Source organism: Sceloporus occidentalis, unplaced genomic scaffold (genome assembly GCF_023333645.1).
Source record: "Sceloporus occidentalis isolate IW3139 unplaced genomic scaffold, rSceOcc1.0.p SCAF_2, whole genome shotgun sequence".
Taxonomy (NCBI): domain Eukaryota; kingdom Metazoa; phylum Chordata; class Lepidosauria; order Squamata; family Phrynosomatidae; genus Sceloporus; species Sceloporus occidentalis.
In genome coordinates, this window is record NW_028316982.1 from 267,205,943 (window position 1) to 267,230,559 (window position 24,617).

At 42.2% G+C, this 24,617-nt stretch overlaps 1 protein-coding gene across 1 annotated transcript in view; it reads left to right on the forward strand.

The window, feature by feature from the left end:
- The window catches only part of GAB2 (GRB2 associated binding protein 2), a 176,194-nt gene that overhangs the window by 85,831 nt on the left and 65,746 nt on the right, over positions 1–24,617 (forward strand). Inside the window, exon 2 of the mRNA XM_089512955.1 lies at positions 18,269–18,569. Within this exon, the coding sequence (XP_089369081.1) occupies positions 18,269–18,569 (301 nt within the window). The remainder of the gene's footprint in view (positions 1–18,268; positions 18,570–24,617) is intronic.

Sequence of the window (24,617 nt, forward strand, 5' to 3'; positions counted from 1 at the left end):
CCATGTCCAACTTTGGGGCACTGGGTAGTTTAACCTGGAGAAGAGAAGGTTAAGAAGTGACCTGTTAGCCATGTTTAAATATTTGAAGGGATGTCATATTGAGGATGGAGCAAGCTTGTTTTCTGCTGCTCCAGAGACTAGGCCATGGAGCAATGGATTCAAACTACAGAAAAAGAGATCCCACCTAAACATTAGGAAGAACTTCCTGGCTGTAAGAGTTTTCCGACAGTGGAAGAAAAGTGGTGGGGTCTTCTTCTTTGGAGGTTTTTAAACAGATGCTAGATGGCCATATGTTGGGAGTGTTCGATTATGTCTTTCTGCATGGCAGGGGGTTGTATTGGATGGTTTTTGGGGTGTCCTCCAACTCTGTGATTCTATGATACCAGCCCCACTGCCTCTACCTTTATCTGAGCACATGCTCTGGGTCAAACCCTGAAACTGTGTGGAAAGGCTATTATTTTTAGCCTAAGAGGTTCCCTTCCTTTCCTGAAAAGATCAACCTTGCCACCTTTCTCAGGAGCAAATAAAAATAACTTTATTAAAATTATAGACTTGTACAGTGACTGTACATCAGGTTCCATGCTCAGGTTCCATGTACAGAAGAAACATTCTTGTAATCTCAGCTGGCAAAAGTATCCATTCAGAGTTAAGTTTTAGTAATTGACAATAGAGTACAGTCATCCCTCCATTTTTGCAGGGGATCCATTCTGCCCCCCCCCCCGTAAAAATGGAAAATCGACGATATTCAAGTCCCATTGGCTTGAATGGCAGCATGCACTCCATTTTGGCCCCTTCCCTTTACCACTTGAAGGTGCCAGCCACAGATGCTGGTGAAACATCAGGAATAAACTCTTCTAGAACATGGCCACATAGCCCCCAAAACCCACAAAAAACCTATGGATGCTGGCCATGAAAGCCTTCGATTTCACGGTCTACGGTCTCATAGCAGCTTCAGCAGTATCTCTTACATACTAACAGAACAATACAGTGGGCCCTTGGTATCCACTGGGGTTTGGTTCCAGCACCCCCTGTGGATACCAAAATCCATGGATGCTCAAGTCCCATTAAATTCAGTGGCATAGTAAAATGGTGTCCCTTATATGAAATATTTTCAAACTGTGGATGCTTGAATCGGTGGGGAAAGAATCCATATATAAGGGCTGACTGTACAAGTTGGTTTCCTAGTGTCTTCACTGTCACCATCAATATGGCTGAATCCTGGTCAACTAATGATTTCCGGCTTTTGGGCTTTTAATGTTAAAAAAAAATCTCCATCTACAGAGAATTAATCCTTGAGTGCCTCCAGTCTGATTCCAACTCTAAATGCTATTTGGGAATTTTGCTTTGAGCTTTACATAAATCATTGACTAACTGATAGGGTTTCAAGATTTTGCTATTACCTTCAATTCCCCTGACTTGGTTGGAACAGTGCCTATTAAACTTCTTCGGTCCCACTTTTTCAATTGCTTTTAAAATATCCTCATTTCTTTTCCTCTTCTACTTTCTCCCTTTGTCCTCAGCTTACTTTCATTTGCTGCAATCTGAATTCATAGTGCAAAAGTAGTTTGCACGAAAAGTAACTTAGCAAGAGGGAGAGGAGAGGAGAAGAGAGAAGGGGGTGGAATCTTGCCCTTCCCAGGAGGCTCAGGCAAAGCAAACTGCTGCAGCCTTTCCTACCTTGTCTGTTCTTCCTCATTAATGGCTTTGGCTATCTCAGCCACACTCTTGACACACTCAGAGAGCTCCAGTGCCACAACAAAATACAAACCCAGGATTCCATAGCACTAATCCATAGCAGTTCTAGCAGTGTCAAATGGCATTCAAGATGCTGCTAGGGAATGTCTCTTTGGGAATGTACACTCCACTGTCCTCCTCCTCCCTTCGCTTTTACATTGGGTACATCAAACAAGGCTTGACATTGTTTGGCCACAACATGTGATTTCATGTTCATCTGTGATAATTTTGCTGGAGATTTCAAAACATAGACTTCAAGAGTTGTGCACCTTGAGGAATGAAAACCTTCCCCTGTCCTTGTGACCTGAACATATCTCTTGCCCCTCCAAGTGGATTTTGCTCTTTATCGATTGTCTGCCCAGCCTGCCACAGTGGAGGCAGCCTTATCAGCGACTGGTTGTGATGAAAGAAGCCGCCCAATGTCACCTAAGAAATGTGCTTTGAAATCTCCATATCACAAACTGGCAGTGGTGTCTCTCCTATTTACTACTACAGTATCAGGGAAGATAACTCGTGCGGCTTTGTTGGATGGTTTCCCCCTAGAATACCTTGGAACACAATGGATATTGTTGTTGTGTGCCTTCAAGTAGCTTCCAACTTATGCCGACCTTAAGACAAACCTATCATGAGGTTTTCTTGGCAAGATTTATCCAGAATGGCTTCCCCTGAGGCTGAGAGTGTGTGATTTTCCCAGATCGCCCAATGGGTTTCCATGGCTGAGCTGGGATTCGAACCCTGGTCTCCAGAGTCATAGCCCAGTAATCAAACCACTATGCCATGCTGGCTCTTACTTTCTTACTTTAACATGGATAAGTACACTGCTTCAACTGCCTTGGCTCAGTGCTATAGAATCTTGGGATTTGTAGTTTATTGTGGTACCAGAGCTCTCTGACAGAGAAGGCTAAATGTTTCACAAATCTACAAATCCCAGAATTACGTAGCATTGAGCCATTAAAATGGTGTCAACCTGGAGCATTTCTGCAATGCGGATGCAGCCTGGAATGGGTGGAACCGAAGCAGTGTAGAAAACCTGAGCCAGGTTTTGAAACAGGTGGTGAAACAGATAGAAAAAAATCACCACAAGGTGAAAAACTAGCAAGATGGATTAAAAAGCAAAGGCTTGAAAAGATCAGAAACAGAAGTGAACTGGAAGCAGGTTTCCAGTGGTGTGTTTTGCCAGGTTAATGAACCAGCAATTTCTGTTGAGTGCCTCTGGGATTGGATAGTCAAGGTGGCACTCTGATTAATGGGTGCCATTTAAACTGGCAAGTGGCCATTTTCCCCCTCAATCGAGGTGCCCGTCAAAGTTGGTTTAGCTGGCCAGCCACCTGGAATCTAGAGATATTGGGTTCAGATCTGCGTGAAGAGTGTATGTGTTCACAAAAAGGTGTCCAGCCATCGGCTCAGAGAGAAGAATAGCTTCGGTGGGAGGCTGGATTTTAAAAAGTCTGAGAAACTACCCAAAGTTACCATACATATTCAACTATAAGTTGACCTCATGTATAAGATGAAGGCAAAATAATTTGGGAGGACAAAATCATAGAATCATAGAGTTGGAAGAGACCGCAAGGGCCATCCAGTCCAACCCCCTGCCATGCAGGAAATCCAAATCAAAGCATCTCCAGCAGATGGCCATCTAGCCTCTGCTTAAAGACCTCCAAGGAAGGAGACTCCACTACACTCCGGGGGAGTTTGTTCCACTTCGAACAGCCCTTACTGTCAGGAAGTTCTTCCTAATGTTGAGGTGGAATCTCTTTTCCTGTAGCTTGCATCCATTGTTCCGGGTCCTGTTCTCTGGAGCAGCAGAAAACAAGCTTGCTCCCTCCTCAATATGACATCCTTTCACATATTTAAACAGGGCTATCATATCACCTCTTAACCTTCTCTTCTCCAGGCTAAACATCCCCAGCTCCCTGAGTCGTTCCTCATAGGGCAAGGTTTCCAGACCTTTCACCATTTTAGTCGCCCTCCTTTGGACACGCTCCAGTTTCTCAATGTCCTTTTTGAACTGTGGTGCCCAGAACTGGACACAATATTCTAGGTGGGGCCTGACCAAAGCAGAATACAGTGGCACTATACTTTTATTGATGCAGCCTAGAATTGCATTGGCCTTTTTAGCTGTCACATCGCACTGTTGACTCATGTTCAACTTATCGTCTACTTGGACTCCTAGATCCCTTTCACACATAGTTTCATTCAGCCAGGTCTCCCCCATCCTATATCTGTGCTTTTCATTTTTCTGCCCTAAGTGCAGTACCTTACATTTCTCCGTGTTGGATTTCATTTTGTTAGCTTTGGCCCAGCTTTCTAGTCTATTCAGGTCATTTTGAATTTTAATCCTGCCCTCTGGGGTGTTAGCTACTCCTCCTAATTTGGTGTCATCTGCAAATTTGATAAGTATGCTCCCAATCCTGTCATCCAGGTCATTGATAAAGATGTTGAGTAACACTGGGCCCAGGACAGAGCCCTGTGGGACCCCACTGTTCACTTCTCTCCAGGCTGAAAAAGAGCCATTGTTGAGCACCCTTTGGGTTCAGCCAGTCAACCAATTACAGATCCATTTAACAGTTACTTTGTCTAGCCCACATTTTACAAGCTTGTTTGCAAGAATGTCATGGGAAACCTTGTCAAAGGCCTTACTGAAATCAAGATATACTATATCCACAGCATTCCCTTCATCTACCAAGGTGGTAATTTTGTCAAAGAAAGAGATTAGATTTGTCTGGCATGACTTCTTTCTCTGAAACCCGTGTTGACTTTTTGTGATTATGGCATTGCCTTCTAGATGTTCACAGACTCTCTGTTTAATGATCTGCTCGAGAATCTTTCCTGGTATTGATGTCATAATAATTATTATTATTTATGATTACAGTGTACTCTTGTTATCTGCTGGGGTTTGGTTCCAGGACCCATCATGGTCCAAAATCCATGAATGCTCAACTCCCATTAAATACAATGGCATAGTAAAATTGTGTCCTATATGTACAATAGCAAAACCATGTGGAATCTATACTTTTTTGGAATATCTTCAAACTGTGGGTGCTTTATTCATGGATAAAGTGCGCTGACTGTATAATTATAATGATAACTTTAACTATAATTTATTATTATTATTATTATTATTATTATTATTATTATTATTATTTGTTAATACCCTGCCTTTCCCCTGGTATAGACTCAAGGCAGCTAACAAAATTTAAAACAGAGCAAGTTAAAAACACTACAGAGCATGAAAATGTGGATATAACGTTTAAAAAAAGCAAATAAACAATTTTTAAAAGTTTAAAATTACACATTGAAATTTTAAATATATTAAAACCTTTATACAAAACTCTACAGAAACCTTAATATGTTGTTGTTGTTGTGTACCTTCAAGCCATTTCCAACTTAGGGCAACCCTAAACCGAACCTTACATAGGGGTTTCTTGGCAAGGTTGGTTCAGATGAGGTTTGCCATTGCCTTCCCCTGAGGCTGAGAGAGTGTGACTTGCTCCAGGTCACCCGCTGGGTTTCATGGCCAAGTGGGGAATTGAACCCTGGTCTCCAGAGTCATAGTCCAATGCTCAAACCACTTGTGTAGGTAATGTCAAACTAATACATATGAACTGAGTCATTTGACTTGCAATAGAGCATTGTGTAAATAATTGAAATAAATAGATTTCCACAAAATACTTCTCTAGAGAGGGGGAACTGACCCTGAGAAGGTTATCTTAAACTCCATGCGGGGAGCAGGGAGATATTCCCCGGCACTTTTTTCCAATCCTATTTATTTCTCTGCTAAGGAAGACAAAGTAGTCTTTTTTCCTCCCCATTCCCCAGTGATGGGTGCACTAAGATGGCTGGGTATATCTATATTTAGCTCCTCCGTTAGCAGGAATGTCAGAGGGGAAATTGCATTTAGTTCCCAAACTAAATTGAAATCTGAAAGCCAGCCTACATTTTGTTTTTATTGCCGAGCAATTTGCTGCTCTGCTGCCTTTGTTCAGATACATCCTCGAGTCGGTTGTGCCATGAATGCACACAGCCAGTCCAAGATTTAGTGCAAAACCTAATTAGGTTACAAATCTTGGAAGAGACAGGACAAAAGGAAGCTTTGGGAAAATTGCAAGAAGAAGGAAAATCATCTTTCTTTCTGCGTCTGCTGGGATCAGCTTACTTCTCTTCTTGAAGTCTGCAGTCCTAAGCATATTTGGTAGGAAGTTGAGTACGATGGAGAACTGATTTATCTCCATGAAGAAGTATTTAGAATCAGGTTACTGTTACTTTTTGTGTCTCTATTTTGCCTCCCAATATTGCTCATTAGTTTCTAGAACGATACGCTCCAACATTTCACAGATGGAAATCTGGACACATGGGACCAAGCAAAATCAGTGTGGCCCAGTTGGCATACTGTGTGTGTGTGTGTGCGCGCACGCACGCTCCTTAAAATCATCTGTTGCATTATGGCGACCCCATTAATTTTATAGGGTTTTAGTGGAGAAGAGACACTTAAGACAGTTAAGAGGTGATATGATAGTGCTGTTTAAGTATTTGAAGGGATGACATATTGAGGGTGGAGCAAGCTTGTTTTCTACTGCTCCAGAGACTAGGACAAGGGGCAGTGGGTGCAAACTACAAGAAAAGAGATTCCCCCTCAACATTAGAAAGAATCTCTTGACAGTAAGAGCTGTTCAACAGTGGGAACCATTCCCTTGGAGAGTGATGGCGTCTCCTTCTTTGGAGGTCTTTAAACAAAGGCTGGATGGCCATCTGTCAGGGGTGCTATGATTGTGAGTTCCTGCATGGCAGGAGATTGGACTGAATGGCCCTTGTGGTCTCTTCCAGCTGTAGGATTCTATGATTCTATTAAGCTGTAATAACTAAACTCTGTTAAAAATTGTCTTCCAAGAAATGCCCATCACTGCTTCTTTGGAAATTAATTGAGCCTTGTCTGCAGACCAATGTTTGAATCCCCTGCTCAGCCTTAGAAACCCACCGGGTGACCTTGGCCAAGTCACACTGTCTCGGCTTCAGTGGAAGGCAAAGGCAAACCCCCTCTGAACAAATCTTGCCAAGAAAACCCCACAGTAGGTTCACCTTAGTGTCAACATTAAGTCGGAAATGACTCGAAGGCACACAATAACAGCAACCAACTGCAGATCCCAGGATTTCATAGGATAGAACCAGGGCAATTAAAGTGGAATCATAATGCTAAAATTGTGTAGTGTGAAAGGGCTCCAGAATTGTGACAGGGTTTTCTCCTAGGTATCAGGTCTTGGACCTGTAATCTTTGTCCTGGGGTACTTTAGAACTGGTAACTGAGGTCCAAAACACACTGCAGAAGTAATCCAGTTTGAGACCGCTTTAACTGCCCTGGCTCAGTGCTAGGGAATCCCGGGAATTGTAGTTTATTGTAGTACCAGAGATAAATGTCTCACAAAACTACTGTTCCAAGAAGAGAAGCAGTAGGAATTATATTTGTGTGTGTGTGTGTGTAATTTCTTCTGGCAGAAGAAGAGTTATCTCTTCTCTCTGGCTTTTCCATAATTTCATTTTAATGGCTACTGTCTTGCTTGCTGGCAATATTCTCCTTTGCTCTATTTTTCCTGAGCTGCTAATTAGTTCACTTAAATGAATTTTTAATGGATTTCATATTGATGTCTGAGAGTTGCGTTTCTTGGGGGGGGGGGGGAAGCTTTGTGTATTGTTTTGAAGCTGCCCAGCAAAAAGGTGGTATTTTTTTAAAATACATAATAGCAGGTAATGGCCCATTTATAAGCTGGCAACATGGTCCTCTTTCTAGAAAAGGCATTGTATGCAGTTGGTCAGGGAGGGATAGCTAACTGATAAAGCAATGACAGGCATGACAGTGGTTCTCAATGGAGCCTCAAGTCCAAAAGTACCTCTTATTCATTTCAAAGATTCGTTTCTTAAGCCGGCACAAAGCTGAAACACAGGCAGAGTCCTTTCCTCCCCAGACCCTTCCAGAGTTCACTTCTCTTGTTGACTTGCTATCATGAGATTTCCCAGTTTTTGGAGGTTCCACTAAGATCTCATCTTTCAGGACCCCAGAGATCTCAAGAGAGGGCCTCCTCTTGGACAATTTGACACTAGCTCAACGCCTGCCTCATGCATCTCCAACCAGTTCGGATCTGGTCATTCAGATGTTTTTTTTTTAGCACAACAATCTCAATCCTCTCACCGATGCCTTCCAGGTTTGTTATTCACACCATGGAACCACATTGATGCACATCTCTGTAAGTTTTGATTGCTCACACATGCAAGCATTCGAATAAAGATGGAGTTGACAGTGCAAACGCATTTGGAACACGTTCAAGGCATGCAGCGTTTCATCCCGGGTCTATTTGGGTCTATTTGCATCAGTTATTCACACTATCAATGATACTGATCTTTTTTAAAAACTCAAGGGAAAACTATGATTAAGTGGGGGTTTTTGGCAGCCCCCTCCCCAACTTTATCAGATGCATTCTGGATGCATGTGAACAACGGAGATTCAACCTGGATTCATCTTGAATTATTTTCGCAGTGTGAATAACCCCTGTGGGTGGAGAACATCATTTAACCAGGCTTGAAGCATTCTCTCGCCTCTCCTTCCTTCACATTTTGTTGTGAATTACAACTCCCCCGTACTCTGTTCTTGTTAACTGCCCTCAAGTTGATCTCAGTGCATTGCAACCCTGAGGATGAGGCATCTTCAAGATTCCCTATCGTCCACTGCTCTGCTCAAGTGTCCCGTACCAACGTTCAGAAAACGTAGCAATCCTGCTACCTGATGTGGGATTCTGTTTTAAAAATAGGAAATCTTATTAACCTAGGTTGGACTTCATGGCTGGCTTAACCTGTTCCAGGCTCCATAGCTCTCCAACATGTCGACATCTATTTCCATCTAAGAACAGCTGTGTGCAAAACCTACAGGCACACAAAAAGAGAAAAGGAATCAAACCTGTTTGCGGAAGATAAATGCATTGTCACGCTTGGCGTTGCTTTGAAAAGGAGGCTGATTAATGGTTTGGGGCTCAATTAACAGGCTGACTGTTTGCCAAGCTCATCTGAGTTCTCCTTTCTTTTCTCTTCCTCTCCTCTTTTTCTTTCTGATTTAAGCTCTAGACCAGCTTTGTGGAACAAAATGCCACTTTATCTTAATTGAAAATTACAGGTGGCAAAAAAGGGGTGACCTCTGGATGGGTAATGCGTCATTTCTAAACGCCATAGCATCCCAGACCATGCATGGACGTGACACTACCCTTGTGCAGGAGACGTGCAACCCTGGGAGAGGCTGAGCTTGTTATTTCAAAAGGCCAAGTGGAGGATGATATGCTCTTCAGTAGCAGTTAGGCATGACAGCCAAGTAGAACTTCTGCACTCAAAAGGAGTGTACCCAGAGTGCAAAAAAATAAAAGACAAAAGAAGGGAGATGGTTCATCTTTCATTTCTTGTTGATACCAGGTTTGTCGTGAATTGCAGGGTCAGCCCTAACATTAGGTTGAAGGATGAAACTACCTCAGGTGGGAGATCATCCAGTCCAACCTCATTCTGCCATGCAGGAAGACAGAATCCAAGCACTCCCAAGAGATGGCCATCCAGCCTCGGTTTAAAAACCTCCAGCTAAGGAGACTCCGCCACCCTCCAAGACAGCCTATTCCACTGTTGAACAGCTCTTACTATCAGGAAGTTCTTCCTAATCATTAGGTAAAATCTCTTTTCCTGTAGTTTGAATCCATTCCTTGGGACTGTATTTGTGAATGCACCATTTTATTTTTTGCCTCAAGCAACAAAATATCCTGGGATGGCCCTGGTGAGAAGCAGTCCAGCTTCTCAGTAACCCAAGAGATTACTTTTAAAATCATGACTAGCACAAGTAGCATGAAAGCACAAAGGTGGCAAACATTTACGGCGCTTTATAAATAAAGCTAATAATAATAATAATAATAATAATAGACCGTGTTCCATATTTTTCCCTATTCCAACAGGCTTTTAGGAATTGGCTGCAATGGGCTTTTAATGGTGTGTTGTTTGGTTGGGTGTTTTTTCTTAATATCCTGTCTTATCACAAATGGTTACACATGGTCTTATTTCTATTGATTGTTCAGTTGGCTTTTTAAAAAGTGTATGTGTGTGTGTGTATGTATGTGTGGGCACACACACACATATATATAGATATATGGGATCTTGTAGCACCTTTGAAACTAACTGAAAGAAGTTGGTAGCATGAGCTTTCATAGACTTGAGCCTCCTTCTTCAGATGCATGTTTGGAATGAAGAATCCAGAGATATACCTATATAAGCCATTTCTGTGTGAAAAGATCAGTTCAAATTCAAAACCTTGTGAGTATGGAGATGAGTTCAGTTTTAAGGATGGTTGTTGGGGGACAAAGGCAGGAGGAAGGCTGTTGCCTAAAACCAAGGAGAGCAGATAACCATATGTCTTTGGCTATGGTCCAAAACACACTTCAGAAATAATCCAGTTTGAGACCACTTTAACTGCCCTGTCTCAGTGCTGGGGAGTCTTGGGAAGTGTAGTTTATTGTGGCACCAGAGTTCTCTGACAGAGAAGGCTAAATGTCTCACAAATCTAGAGTTGCCAGAACTCCCTACCTAGCACTGAGCCAGGATAGTTAAACCGGTCTCAAACTGGATTATTTCTGCAGTGTGTTTTGGACCAAAATGATATTTTGGTGATGTTTTGGTATGTTTTTAATCTGTTCTGGATTTCAAACCGGCTTCCGGGCGGGCAATGGAGTTGAGACTGCCATGGTCGCCTTAGTCAATGATCTCCATCTGGGCATGGACAGGGGAAGCGTGTCCCTGTTAATGCTTTTGGACATCTCAGCGGCTTTCGATATCATTGACCATGGTATCCTTCTGGAACGCCTGAGGGAGTTGGGTATTGGGGGCACTGCACTCCAGTAGTTCCGTTCCTACCTCTTGGGTAGATTCCAGATGGTGCAGCTGGGGGACTGTTGTTCCGATAAGAGGGTGCTTACATCTGGCGTCCCTCAAGGAGCAATTTTGTCCCCCATGCTATTCAACATTTACATGAAACCGCTGGGAGAGATCATCCGGAGACACGGGGTGCGGTGTTATCAGTACGCTGATGACACCCAAATATGTTTCTCTGTGTCTGCGACTGATGCAGTGACTAGGGATGACATCTCTCCTCTCAATGCCTGTCTGGAGTCAGTAATGGGCTGGATGAGGGAAAACAGACTCAGTTTGAATCCAGGGAAAACGGAAGTACTCGTGATAGGTTCTCCTGGTCTGGGAAAGGATATTTGTCCACCTATCCTGAATGGGGTCACGCTCCCCTTGAAGGACTCAGTTCGCAGTCTGGGGGTGCTTCTGGACTCGTCGCTCCACCTAACATCTCAAGTGGATGCGACGGTCAGGAGCACTTTTATCAGCTTCGGCTGATACGCCAGCTGCGACCCTACCTGGGCCGGGGGGACCTTGAAACAGTGGTACATGCTCTGGTAACCTCTCGGTTGGATTTCTGTAATGCGCTCTACATGGGGCAACCCTTGTACCAAACCCGGAAGCTTCAATTAGTGCAGAATATGGCAGCAAAGCTGGTCACTGGTAGCTCCAAGACCAGCCATATAACACCTATTTTGCGAGATCTACATTGGCTGCCCATTCGCTTCCAGTCGCAATACAAGGTGTTGGTTATTACCTATAAAGCCCTAAATGGCTTGGGCCCAGGGTACTTGGAGGACTGCCTCTCCCCATATAATCCGCCCCGCACTCTCAGATCAGTCGGAAGCATTTGTTGAGGGTTCCTAAGACGAGCTATATCTCGTCCTCACAAAGGGCAATTTCTACCTGGGCCCCGCAAATCTGGAACTCCCTTCCTGACGAGCTCTGCTCTGTCACCTCCCTCGATCTTTTTAGGAAGAAACTTAAGACCTTTCTTTTCCGACAAGCTTTCATGTGTCCTAATGTTATGCTGTTCTCCCCCTGATATACAAATGTTTTTATCCAGCTAGCTTTGTTTTTGTGGTTTTAATTATCTCTAAGTTTTATAGTTTGTAACTTCTAATGGGATGTTGTTACTATTTTGTCGGTAATACGTGTTATGTCGGGTTTTTATATTGTATCACTTCTTGCTGTACACCGCTGTGATCTAATTTGGAATAGCGGTATATAAATAATTTATTATTATTATTATTATTATTATTATTTATTAATATTCTGTAAACCACCTATCTGTCAGCCACACATGGGGGAAAGGAATAGAAATAGTAGTAGTAGTAGTAGAATTAATAGTCGATCAAGTCTCTCATACCCTCCTGTGGATTTTAAAATACAGTGGACCCTTGTTATACGCTGGGCTTTGGTTCCAAGATCCCCCGTGGATAACAAAATCCATGTATGCTCAAGTCCCATTAAATATGACATAGCAAAATGGTGTCCCTTATAAAAAATGGAAAATCAAGGTTTGATATTAGAAATTTATACTTCTTTTGAATATTTTCAAACCGTGGATGCTTGAATCTGTGTATTAAAAAATCTGTGTATAAGAAGGGCTGACTGTATGCTTATTTGATGCTCTTCCATCAAGTAGGGAATTTAAACTGTTATTGACTAATGGCAGGGGAGCAATGACATTTCCTCCCCCTTCAAATCATGTTGCTCAATGACCTCTTCTTCCTTTCTGATTTATCTTGATCTGATATGAGCCATTGATTTTGGGACATTCATTGTTCTGCCATTGTTTCCTTAGAATCATAGAGTTGGAAGAGACCAGGGGCCATCCAGTCCAACCCCATGCCATGCAGGAACTCTCAATCAAAGCACTTCGGACAGATGGCTATCCAGCCTCTGTTTAAAGACCTCCAGGGAAGGAGACTCCACTGCACTCCAAAGGAGTATGTTCCACTGTCAGACAGCCCTTACTGTCAGGAAGTTCCTCCTAATGTTGAAGTGGAATCTCTTTTCCTGTAGCTTGAATCCATTGCACCATGCCCTGTTCTCTGGAGTAGCAGAAAACAAGTTAGCTCCCTCCTCAATATGACATGCCTTCAAATATTTAAACAGGGCTATCATATCACCTCTTAATCTTTTCTTCTCCAGGCTAAACATCCCCAGCTCCCTAAGCTGTTCTTTATAGGGCATGGTTTCCAGGCCCTTCACCATTTTAGTCACCCTCCTTTGGACACTCTCCAGTTCCACAACATCCTTTGTGAATTGTGGTGCCCGGAACTGGACACAATATTCCAGGTGAGGTTTGACCAAAGCAGAATAGAGTGGCACTATTGCTTCCCTTGATCTAAACACTATACTTCTATTGATGCAGCCTAAAATTCCCTCTGCATTAATTGCTATGTGCAAGTTGTCAATTAGCTGCTGCTTTTACTAGATGATTACTTTTCATACCGGTTGTCAAGAACCACTTTGGGAACTGTTGTGGTAGCAGAGCAGTATGCAAATATTGTAAATAAATAGACCCATAAAGTAAATTAAGTCAACCAGGCCTGGGAAATTCTGAGCAGGGAGGAAGAGAAAACAGAGGATGCTTTCCGCTCATATGAACCACATGAACTTTAGCAGAAGATGCTCACGACAACAGTATTATTTAAGTTATGTTCCGACGGAGAAGTCGATGGGAAGGCACTGCTTCGGTGAGGACAGCTGTGTGCTTGAGAGCTGCATGGATCACATCAGCACTCCCTTGACAACCTATGATTAAAGGCCAGCTCTGTTTAGCGCTTTTAAAATTCTAGCTTTGGTCCCTGCTGTCTCTCTCTCTGGCAGCTGGGCCAATATGTATTCAACAAATACATGCGCGTCTTGGCAGAGAGGCGCATGATCTGAGAAACAGCCCTTAAAGCGAACGTCATTCAACTCGCTCTTTCCTACATACAAAACAGATGTGTTTGCTCGGGAGAGGAAGATATCATTAAAAGGGCAGGGAAGCATTCAGAGACTTGTAAATTGTCTGCCGCAAGAAGAAGCGGAAAAGCTTGCAAGTGGTCCACCAGCAGAAACGCCACAGAGGTCTGACACATGGATACATATAGACAAGCCCGGTTTCAGCATCACCACATAATAACTTTCCTACGATGCCTGGAGGAGCGACGCTTCATCCAGAGACATTGTGGAAAATCTGCTGCTGATAAAAAAAACTTCCAGCTGGACAGAGGATGAAGAGGAAAGCAGACGGGATGGGCCTAAGATGACTGTAAAAAAGTTTGAATTAAGAAAAAATGGGAAATTACAGTGGAATATTCATTTAAAACTGTAGGACAAACAGGTGAATTTTTGTTAAACAGATAGTAAACCCTCAAAACTAGTGATGTTGAACCAATAGATTAAAAAAGGGTATGGATGTGCATTTAATTAATGTTGGACTTCAAGTAATTAGGTATAATTGTGATGTATGAGTGTACAGAATGCAGGATACAGTTGGCCCTCCACATTTGTGGTTTTGACTTTTGCAAATTTGGTTATTTGCAGTTTTGAGTAATATCTTTTGTACATCCTCCATCATGATTCTCTAGTCAAATCCTGGCAGATGTTGACCCTAGAGTTGCAGTGGAGGATGTGGAGATTCCTAGAGAGGTGTTTTCTTAGATACAAAGAAGAGTAATTTTTTTATTTGTAATTTTTCCACATTCATGGGGTCCTTTAACCAGAATGAATGTGGAGGGAGCACTGTGTTTTAATGATTTTACTGTAACATTTATTTGTCTCTGTGTGGCGCTATGTTTGTGATGGTCAGTTGTATCTTTTTTTATTTTATGTTGAAAATTAATTACACACACACACACACACACATATATTTTTAAAAGATAGTTGTAAAAAGAGCTTAATTAGGCTAGTCTGCACCTAAGTGTATTATGCAAATTGCTTCAGATTTTCTCACATTTGCTTCGAAGCTTAATTGTCTTCAGTTTCCTCCACAAATTCGCATCTATTCGTCCTCCCTCTGCCAAAAATGTGCACCCATGCAAATCCATGCCAAGCGAACAGATAGCCACATGTTTAATAATGTGCATCCTCATGGTAAAAATCGTGAATCCTTCTCCAGCTGAGTTTATGGAGTCCCCCTCCTCCTGCAAAAAGTCCAAATTCCTCCAAATGACTTGTGGCCAAATGGCAGTCAATACTATTAGAATGAGGAGCATTATAATCATGTAGACAAGCACAAAGTGAGGGGCTTTGAAATTTTAAGTATGCCCATACAAAATTTAGAAGCCCGTTTAACTGGAAAATGCCAGCGCTTGATTGAATCTAGCACCTTCTGCAACCAAAGCATGATATCTTTAATGATACCTTCCTCTCCTGAGCAAACACATCTGTTTTGTATGTAGGAAAGAGCGAGTCCTCTGCTTTATCTGAGTTTCTTTAAAAAGTAAGTTTCTAGTTCTGGGGTCATTCAGACATCTTTTTTTTTTTAGCGCAACAATGCGAATCATCTCATTCGCGTATTCCAGGTTTATTATCCACACTATGGAACCGCATCAATGCACATATCTGCATGTTTGGTTACTCACATGTGTAAGCATTCAAATACAGATGGAGTCAATGATACGAATGCATTTGGAACACGTTCAAGGCAAGTAGTGTTCTATTCACATCAGTTATTCACACTACTGACAATGCAGATCTTTTTTAAAAACTTGATGAAAAACCCAATATCGATTATTGCAGATTGAGTGAGGTTTATGGCAAAAAACAAACAAACCCTGAACTTAATGGAATGCATTTGGGATGCACATGTACAATGGAGATTCAACCCGGATTCATCCTGGATTACTTTCACAGTGTGAATAATTCCCTTGTGGTTTGGAGCAGATGTTTGAATAGTATGTGAACAATGCCTGATGAATTCCCAGAAGCATCAGTAGGATTTCCAATAATCAGGAAGGTGGAAGGAAAGGATGCATTGAAGTGCTGTTCAGTTCTTCAGCATGCTTGCAGAATAGTGTTTTACGCAGATTGCAGAATGCTAGAATTGTCGTGGTTTTAATTTTTACCAGTGTGGACAGCTTCACTAGGGACAGGCACCAATTCTCATTCCTTCCCCCAATGAGTTGCACCAATTCATTCCCAGTAACACAGAAGTAACAGGGGGTCACATCTAGTTTGAATTCGGGCCAATTTTTAGCTGGGAAGGTGTTTGTGGAAAGGAAAGTAACTCAGAGTTTCAAAGTTTGGTGCAATTTTGCTGTCAGTTCAGGCAGGTCATAGTGTAGAGGTTTGAGCGTTGGACTATAATTCTGGAGACCAGGGTTCGAATTCTGGCTTGGCCATGTCAGCCAGCTGGGTGACCTTGGGTAAGTCACACTGTTAACCTCAGAGGATGGCAATGACAAACCCCCTCTGAAGAAACTTGCCAAGAAAACCCTGTGATAGCTTCACCTTAGGGTCACCATAAGTCGGTAATGACTTGAAAGCACACAACAACAGTCAGGCAGATTGAAGGTAATTTTTCACCTATTTTTAAAAATTGTATCCCAAAGTTTTGGGGGTGTCGGGTGCTAGGGCTGCAAAATGAGATGGAGACCACCCATGTCCATGAACCACACTTTGCCCACCCATGATTTGTGCCCTGTTTTTTACCTCCCACAGGCCTTCCCTGGGCTTGGCACTTTTTTCTTCTTTATTCAGATCATCCACAGCTTTCTGCACAACTGTACTGTATTCTGCCCTGAACAACTTGGAAGCAGTTATGGGATACAAAAAGGATAAATAAATGTTTCCCCAGATCAAGCGTTTGCTCAGCCTTTTGTCTTCTTGGAGCAGAGTTTGCTGACAGTGTCCATAAATCACAGGGCTGCATTCATTGCCCATTCAAGGTTGCTTCCAAGCTAGTTCAAGGCTCATCCAAGAGATTTTGTTGCATGAGGCAGCAAATCCATCTCTTGCTCTAATGAATGCGTCCTCTCTGGTGGAGGTCCTCTTTATTCCAATGAGCCTTTTGCAGAAGAATCTCTTGGTGGACAGGGACCATGTGATTCAACTCTGTCTTTTGTTGCCTTTAATGGCACCCAGTCTCTCAGCTGACTGGACTGGAAGACAGCAAACGTTATCCCCATCTTTGAAAAGGGGAGGAAAGAGGAGCTGAACAATTAGAACCCAGTCAGTTGGACATCAATACCAGGAAAGATTCTAGATCAGATCATTAAACAGAGAAAAACATTTAGAAGGAAATGCCATGACTGCAAAAAGTCAACATGGATTTCTCAAAAACAAGTCATGCCAGGCTAATCTTACCAGCTTGGTAGATGAAGGGAACGCTGTGGATGTAGCATATCTTGATTTCAGGAAGGCCTTTGACAAAGTTTCCCCCCCCCCCCCCCCATATTCTTGCAAACAAGCTAGTAAAATGTGGGCTAGGCAATGCAGCTGTTAGGTCGATTTGTAATTGGTTGAGCAGCTGAACCCAAAGGTGCTCAGCAATGTCTCCTCTTCATCCTGGAAAGACATGACCAATGGGGTGCCACAGGGTTCTGTCTTGGGCCCAGTGCTGTTCAATATCTTTATCAATGACTTGGATTAAAGAATAGATGGCATGCTTACCAAATTAGGAGGAATAGCTAATACCTCAGAGGACAGGATGAAAACTCAAAATGACCTTAATAGATTAGAAAACTGGGTCAAAATGAACTTCAACAGGGAGAAATGTAAGATACTGCAGTTAGGGTGGGCAAATGAAATGCCTAGATATAGGATGGGGACACCTGGCTGGACGATCCTACATGTGAAAGGGATCTGGGAGTCCTAGTAGACCACCAGTTGAACTTGAATCAACAGTGTTTGCGGCAACTAAAAAAGCCAATGGAATTCTAGGCTGCATCAATAGCTGTAAAGTGGCAAATCTGTTGTTACTCAAGTCAATTCTAACTTGTTTTGCTGGAAGGATAAAATGGAGCAAGTTCCATCTGCTGTTACTAAACTAGAATCTAAAATTCCATCTTTCTCCCTTCCTCCCTTTTTAAAAAAATGTCTAGCTACAAAAGGAGATCCTGAACTTTTCACACTAACAGTGGATTCTTTTCTCTATAAAATTACAAAACATCTGAATGAAATAGCCATAGACAGGATCACAGAGGAGTCCTTTGAGTCTCCTTTGTTTGAAATTCCAAAATCTGAAATATTAAAAAAAAATTTTTTTTTTTAATTCATGCATGGCTTTTCTGATGGTTCAACATACACAAACTTTACTTCATGCATGAAATTTTTAAAATATTGTATAGAATTACCTTCAGGCTATGTGTATAAGGTGTATATGAAACATAAATGGATCCTGTGTTTAGATCTGGGTCCTATCTCCAAGGTATCTCATTATGTACATATATATGCAAATGCAGGTATTCCAAAATCCAAAAATAAATAATGAAATCCAAAACAAGTCTGGCCCCAAGCATTCTGGATAAGGGAAACTCAACCTGTATTTGGAGCATGCCACATTACCTGATAAAACCTCACTGATTTCTAGATTCTTGGCTAGACTCTTCATCATTGATGGTTCAAAATTCACACATTGGTGACTGTGAGTGCAAGAATAATAAACAAAGCCTCTCTTTTGTAGGCATGGAAGAAACGATGGTTCATCCTTCGCAGTGGCCGCATGAGTGGAGACCCAGATGTGCTGGAGTATTATAAGAATGATCATTCCAAGAAGCCACTGCGCGTTATCAACCTCAACCTCTGTGAACAGGTGGATGCTGGTTTAACCTTCAACAAGAAGGAATTACAGGACAGTTATGTCTTTGACATTAAGACCAGCGAAAGGACCTTTTACCTCGTTGCCGAAACAGAGGATGAAATGAACAAGTGGGTTCGCAGCATTTGCCAGATCTGTGGTTTCAACCAGTCTGAAGAGAACATAGGTATGTCCAAAGTACAATGTAAATTCATGCATCAAAAGAGTACCAAGAGGGAGAGAGATAAATATGACATACTTCTACTATGATATGAATTAATTCCACTGAAAAAATAATGAGTCTTTTTGTATCATCTAAAGCAGGGCTGGGCAACTGTGGAAGGCTAGGGATTGTGTATTCATTGTGTATCAGGGGTTGGGCCAGATGGCTGTTGTGATCCTTCCAACACCACGATTCTGTGATTTTACTTTACTTATATTCTGCCTTTCTCTTTGCATGTAATCCAAGATGGCTTACAACAAATTAAAACAAAGTACAAGAGGGCTCTTGGTATCCACTGGGGGTTGGATCTAGGACCTTCCATGGATGCCAAAATCTGTGGATGTTCAAGTCTCATTAAATTCAGAAGATAGTAAAATGGTCCATTTTATAAAATGGCAAAATCAAGGTTTGCTTTTCAGAATGTATGTATTTTAAAAATATTTTCAAGCTGTGGATGGATTGAAAAAAATCACTGGATATAGAGGGCCAATTGTATTGCTAAAATACAAAAGTTTAAAAAAAACAAAATAAACAGTCTTACTAAAATCACAATATTTGAACAGTTTAAAATGCCTTTAGAACAACATCTGCATCTGCACTGCAGACATAATGAAGTTTGGCTCTGCTTTAACTGTGATGGCTGCATGCTATGGAGTTCTGGGTTTTGCAGTTTGTTGTGGCAGCAGAGCTCTCTGGCAGGGAGGCTAAATATCTCGCAAAATGACAAATCTCAGAATTTTGTAGCATTGACCCATGGAAGTTAAAGTGGTGTCAAACTGTATTATTTGTGCAGCGCAGATGCAGCCATAGTAAAAAAAAAAAAATCTGAAAGCACATCATACCCCATTAAAAGACCCTTCTGCCACAATGAGTTAAGAGCCAAAGTCCTGCCTAAATCGTAAGGTCATTGCCTGTTGGCAGAAAGAGAACAGAGACAGGTCAGCCGAACCTCCCTGTGATTTTTGTTAGCAAAACAACTCCTCCAGCAGAGTTTCTGCAAAATCGATACTGGTCTTCCAAACACCCTCGTGGAATCTGGCAATCGTCATCTGAAGCAGAGGGAAAATAAGCATGGGAAGGGGAGAGGTGGGATTGTTTAATGTGGACAACCTCCAAGAGGTAGAAAACCTGTGAAAGAATCCCTTTCCCTTCCCATATGGTCCTGCCACCAACCTTCAGCCTCCACCTACTGTGGCCATAACAGGCAGCACATAAGTGAGGAAGAATGAGATGAACTCCCACTTGCTTGGCACTATAGGAGTGGATGCAGTTCACTTGCCAAGGCAGATTCCTTCTGATCCAGTCTAGCAAAACACTGTGATGCTTGGGAGCAGCAAACAGTGTCTGGCTGCATTAGGAAGCAGGAGGTGTCTCTGTTTTGAAACCAGGGCTTCTCAGCCAGCTTTTATGTGACCAAAAGGCCTACAAATTGACACTCTCCCATGACTCATAGTCATTTATTGGTTATGGAAGAGAGATTATTTCTCATTCCCCATGACCCTAAAACTAGAGTCGTGAAAGAGTAATTTGGAGAGGTACAATTCCCAGAATCCCCCAGGCTGATTGAGGGTTTTGGGGAGTTGTCATTCCCAAAAAAAGCATTCCCAGGCTTTGTTCCAGAATTTCAAATTATTTAACTGCACAGTATTAAAAATTGTATTTTTTAATCAGTTTTAAACATTTCCAGATTGTGGCCCAGAATTTTAAATTTCCTAACTGGACCACCAGAATGACTCTTTCCAGAGATTACACCTGACTGATTTGATTTATCTGATTTATATAATGCCTTTCTCCCAGTATGATGGCTCCAAAGCAGCTTACAAGGCAAAGTGAAATAAATTATAGTGGGCCCTTGATATACACTGGGGTTTGGTTCCAGGAGCCCCCATGGATAACAAAATCCATGGACATGCAAATCTCAATAAACAGAATGGCATAGTAAAATGGTGTCCCATATATGAAATGGCAAAATCATAATGAGAATTTATATTTTTTTAATCTTTTAAAGTCGTGGATAGTTGAATTTGGGAATATAGACTCCATGGATACGGAACGTCCACTGTTGGAAAAAGATAGGGTACATTCTTTTTCCAAATTAATCAATCCAATTAAAACATGAATTTAAAACAATTAAAAATCCACTAAACACTTATCATATACTCTCCACTCTAGGTCTCCAAATATGTTCATATACTGTGGTATGTACATGGGTTTAGCTTGGAGCATCCATGCCAAAATGCTCACTGCTGTATAAAGATCAACCAACTGTCTGTGTTTTTCCCTGCCCCAGTGGGCAGACGTCCAGCTCTCAGCTGGGACCTGACATTTCCTGTCTGTTTTTTGCTAAAACATATTTCATACTTCATTATCTCTCCCTGCCTTGGCTCATTTTGGTGATCTGATGAGAAATCCAGCCCAACCCCGTTCAGTGCTAAGTTTAAAATAAATACTTGCTCAGGCAACAAGTATGTTGTTCAGATTTTTGGAGCAGAAATGCTCTTTTAATAAAAAGCAAAGAAGCAGAAAAAGTAATTCATTTTAGCACAGGGTGTTGTCGCAGATAAATTTGTCTCAACTGACTATGGGAACACTTCACAATCCAGTGCATTGGTGTGTAAACTTTGCCTTCTTCAGAGTAGGGTTGCCAGATCTCAAGGCCTGGCTCTGAGTCTCCAGTTTTTGTGGGTCATCTCCAGGTGAGGGATGAGGGCTCAGATTCTTGTGTTTTGGTGGACTCAGCTCAAGCCAAGAGGAAAGGACTGTAAGATAAGGAGGAGCTTCCAAAAGCTCCCAACACTATGAAATAGCAAATAGCACCATAAAGTTTTTTGTGGGAGGATAATAGAGCCTTATTGCATGAGAAAAGAAAGCCAAAACGGAGTGGGAGAGTAGCAGCTTTCTCCATGCCTCTCTGCTTGTCAGCGTTGCACTTCCATTCTCTTTCTGAGGCAGATCACCATAAAAGCATGCATTTTGTCAAAAGGCTTCTTCCAGCGTGACAAAAGATGCGCTTTTATGGCCATCTCAATTGGGACGAGAACGCAAGTGCTACAATGTATGCAGAAAATTTCATGCATGATATGCACAAAGAAAGCCGCTATTCCACTGCTCCATTTCGGCTTTCTTTTCTCATGCAATAAGGCTCATAGTCTTTCAAATATTCTTTCACAGGCTCTTTGTGTAGCTAGCAAGTACTGTTTAGTGTAGCCAGTGGCTCTCCAGAGTTTTAAGCTGAATCTACACAAGGGCTATATCCCAGCTCCAGTGCGCAGTATCCCTGCCCCAGATTGACCCCTTAACTGCCATAGGCACCTGTTTTAATCCAAATTGACATCGGTTTGGGTAGCCACACATGTAGACACATTGGTACAAAGGGGTGCTTTTACTGTGTACATGTGTTCGCCATATTGGTTAATGGCTGATTACATGACTGAAACAACTGTGGAGTTTTCTATTGTTTGTTCCTGCCATGCATGTGCATACAGTCAGCCCTCTTGTTTATATGGATTCTCCACCTATGGATTCAACCATCCACAGCTTGAAAATATATTCTTAAAAATTCTAAAAAAAACCTCTTGATTTTGCCATTTTCTATAAGGGACGCTGTTTTACTACTACATTGTATATAATGGGACTTGAGGATCCATGGATTTTGGTATCCACAGGAGGGTCCTAGAAGTAGAACCGAATCCCAGCAGATACAAGGGCCACTGTATTTGTATGATCAAATAGCCTTTCTCTGTTTTCCATCGTTTTGGCCACCTACCTGCGCTCCCATCAGATAGGGTGCATATCTCGGCAGTTAGCCAGTTCTCACATATATGGACTCCGTCCGCTCTAAATTACTGCCTCATTATTTTTTTATTTAATTCCAAGAAAAATGGGTGTACTGACAGTATAAGGTGCAATCTTACACGGGCCTACTCAGATATAGGTGCTACTGAATTCAATAGGCTTCCAACCAGGAAAGTGTTTTATAGGGCTTGTGCCATGAGATTTCCCCCTCCACTTCATTCTATTCAAAAGCAATCTAAAGACAAGCCAATATTCAGAGATCAAGGATTCAAAGCTTCACATATGTCCAAATGCAAATAAGAAGAAATGGGGTGAAATGATGCTTGGGCAACAAATCTCCAGTGAACTTCACTAAAATAGTCAGTCATCTGGAAACATGCCCTATGAGAAGCAACATAGGGAGCTGGGTATGTTTAGCCTGGAGAAGAGAAGGTTAAGGGGTGACCTGATAACCATGTTTAAATATTTGAATTCCACCCTGATCTCAACACACATTTTTTAAAAAAACAGTTCATCCCCAAAACAGCGGAGGAAACTGGAGCGTTGTTGTTTTTAAAAATCACTTTAGATCTCACAGGCAACCATTTAGCAATTGATTCATTTCCTCTACTATAGCTGGAACTAACCAACAGGTTTCCAGACATTTTTTCCTACCAAGCAGAATCAAAACAAATGTCTACTTCAGTTTTTAAAGCAGCAATCTCCACATATCTGGTAACAGAGGCACACTTCAGCATGTGTGATTAAGAACTATGTTACCCAACGGGGTGCCTTCGAAGGAAACCATCCACTTTTAAACATTGTTCTTTGAGACATTATTCCCTTAAAAAGGTGTGTGCGCCTTTGCAATCTGCAGAGCCCAGTTCGCACTCATAAATGTACATCCTTTCTTTTAAAATAAATGTCTCACATAATGTCTCCCTCTGGCGTAGCTTTGACTCTCATCCTCAGCCAAAAGAAGAGATTTGGAAAGGAGAAGGGGGATAGGAGGAGGACAAGGACAGATGTGTGTGTTGGGGGGACAGAATGAACAGAAAGGGTGCCTGAGTCACACACTGTTCTAACACTGAGGCACAAAACAGCTTAGTGTGAACACAAGGGCCTTTTAGAAGCAAAAGTTCAGAGTGGTCCCACCACAGAACTGCATGTGCTTCTAACAATTCTCTGGGGGTAACAAAAGTTAACTTTTAACTCCTCCAGACTCTTGATGCTTTTCTGGGGGGAAACGGAATAATGGGCAGGGAATTCGGCTGGAAGGGAGGTGCCCTTAGTTCACCACCAGCATCCAGAGCTCGGGAAAGTTACTTTTTGGACTACAGCCCCCAGAATCCTCCAAGCAGCATGGCCACTGTGCCCTGCCAGAATCAGTTCTGGATGCTGGGAGTGGGGATACAAATTTTTGTAACTTTTGTTGCAATAAATAATTTCACCCACTCCAAGAGAGTTCTCAGATGCTATGCAGTTTTTGAAGGCTGACTGCTGATCAGGGCTATTTGCACAAAACAGAAATGTCGGGGTGTGTGTCATTTTTTGCTCCCCAAAACTTTGGGTTTTCTTGCACAGAAACTGCCATTGCTGTGTAGAAAATGTCATTTTTTTTTTTCTGAACACAAACGTGGAGTTTCTTGCACAGAAAAATCCTGAACTGCAAAGCTTCTAGTCCCGGGGAAATTCTCGCCTGGATTTCTTTATGTTCAGGGCACCCTTTTTAAATCCATTGATAAAATATTTTCAGTTATTCTTTCCATTCCTAGCTGGAAACATGAGGCGAAGTGAGGCTACTGGAAGAATATGAACCAGTGGGGGCAGGATTTTGTAGGGAAACATGCCTGCCTAGGTTCTTGAGCAGCACTGAAGCAGAATGAGGCAGCTGCCTCAGGCAACAGATGTTAGGATGGCACAGATCAGCAGCAATGTGTTGGAGCTGTGTATGCCACGCAGCCTGCCCTCCACCTCATCAGCTGTCCATAAGGGGTAGTGGATTACCCCATCCTAACACCAGAGTTGAGGAAAGATTCAACTTACTGGATGACCCCATACCTACAGGACCGGTACCCACTGTTTTATTTTCCTATATCCCAAAAATATATAGTCTCTATAGACACCTGGAGGTTTTCCAGCGTGACTCTATGGTTACCTTCCAGCGCAGCCATGCTGGAGGACCTTCAGATGCCTAGAGTCATGCTGGAGAACACGTCTCTCTAGCACGATTCTATG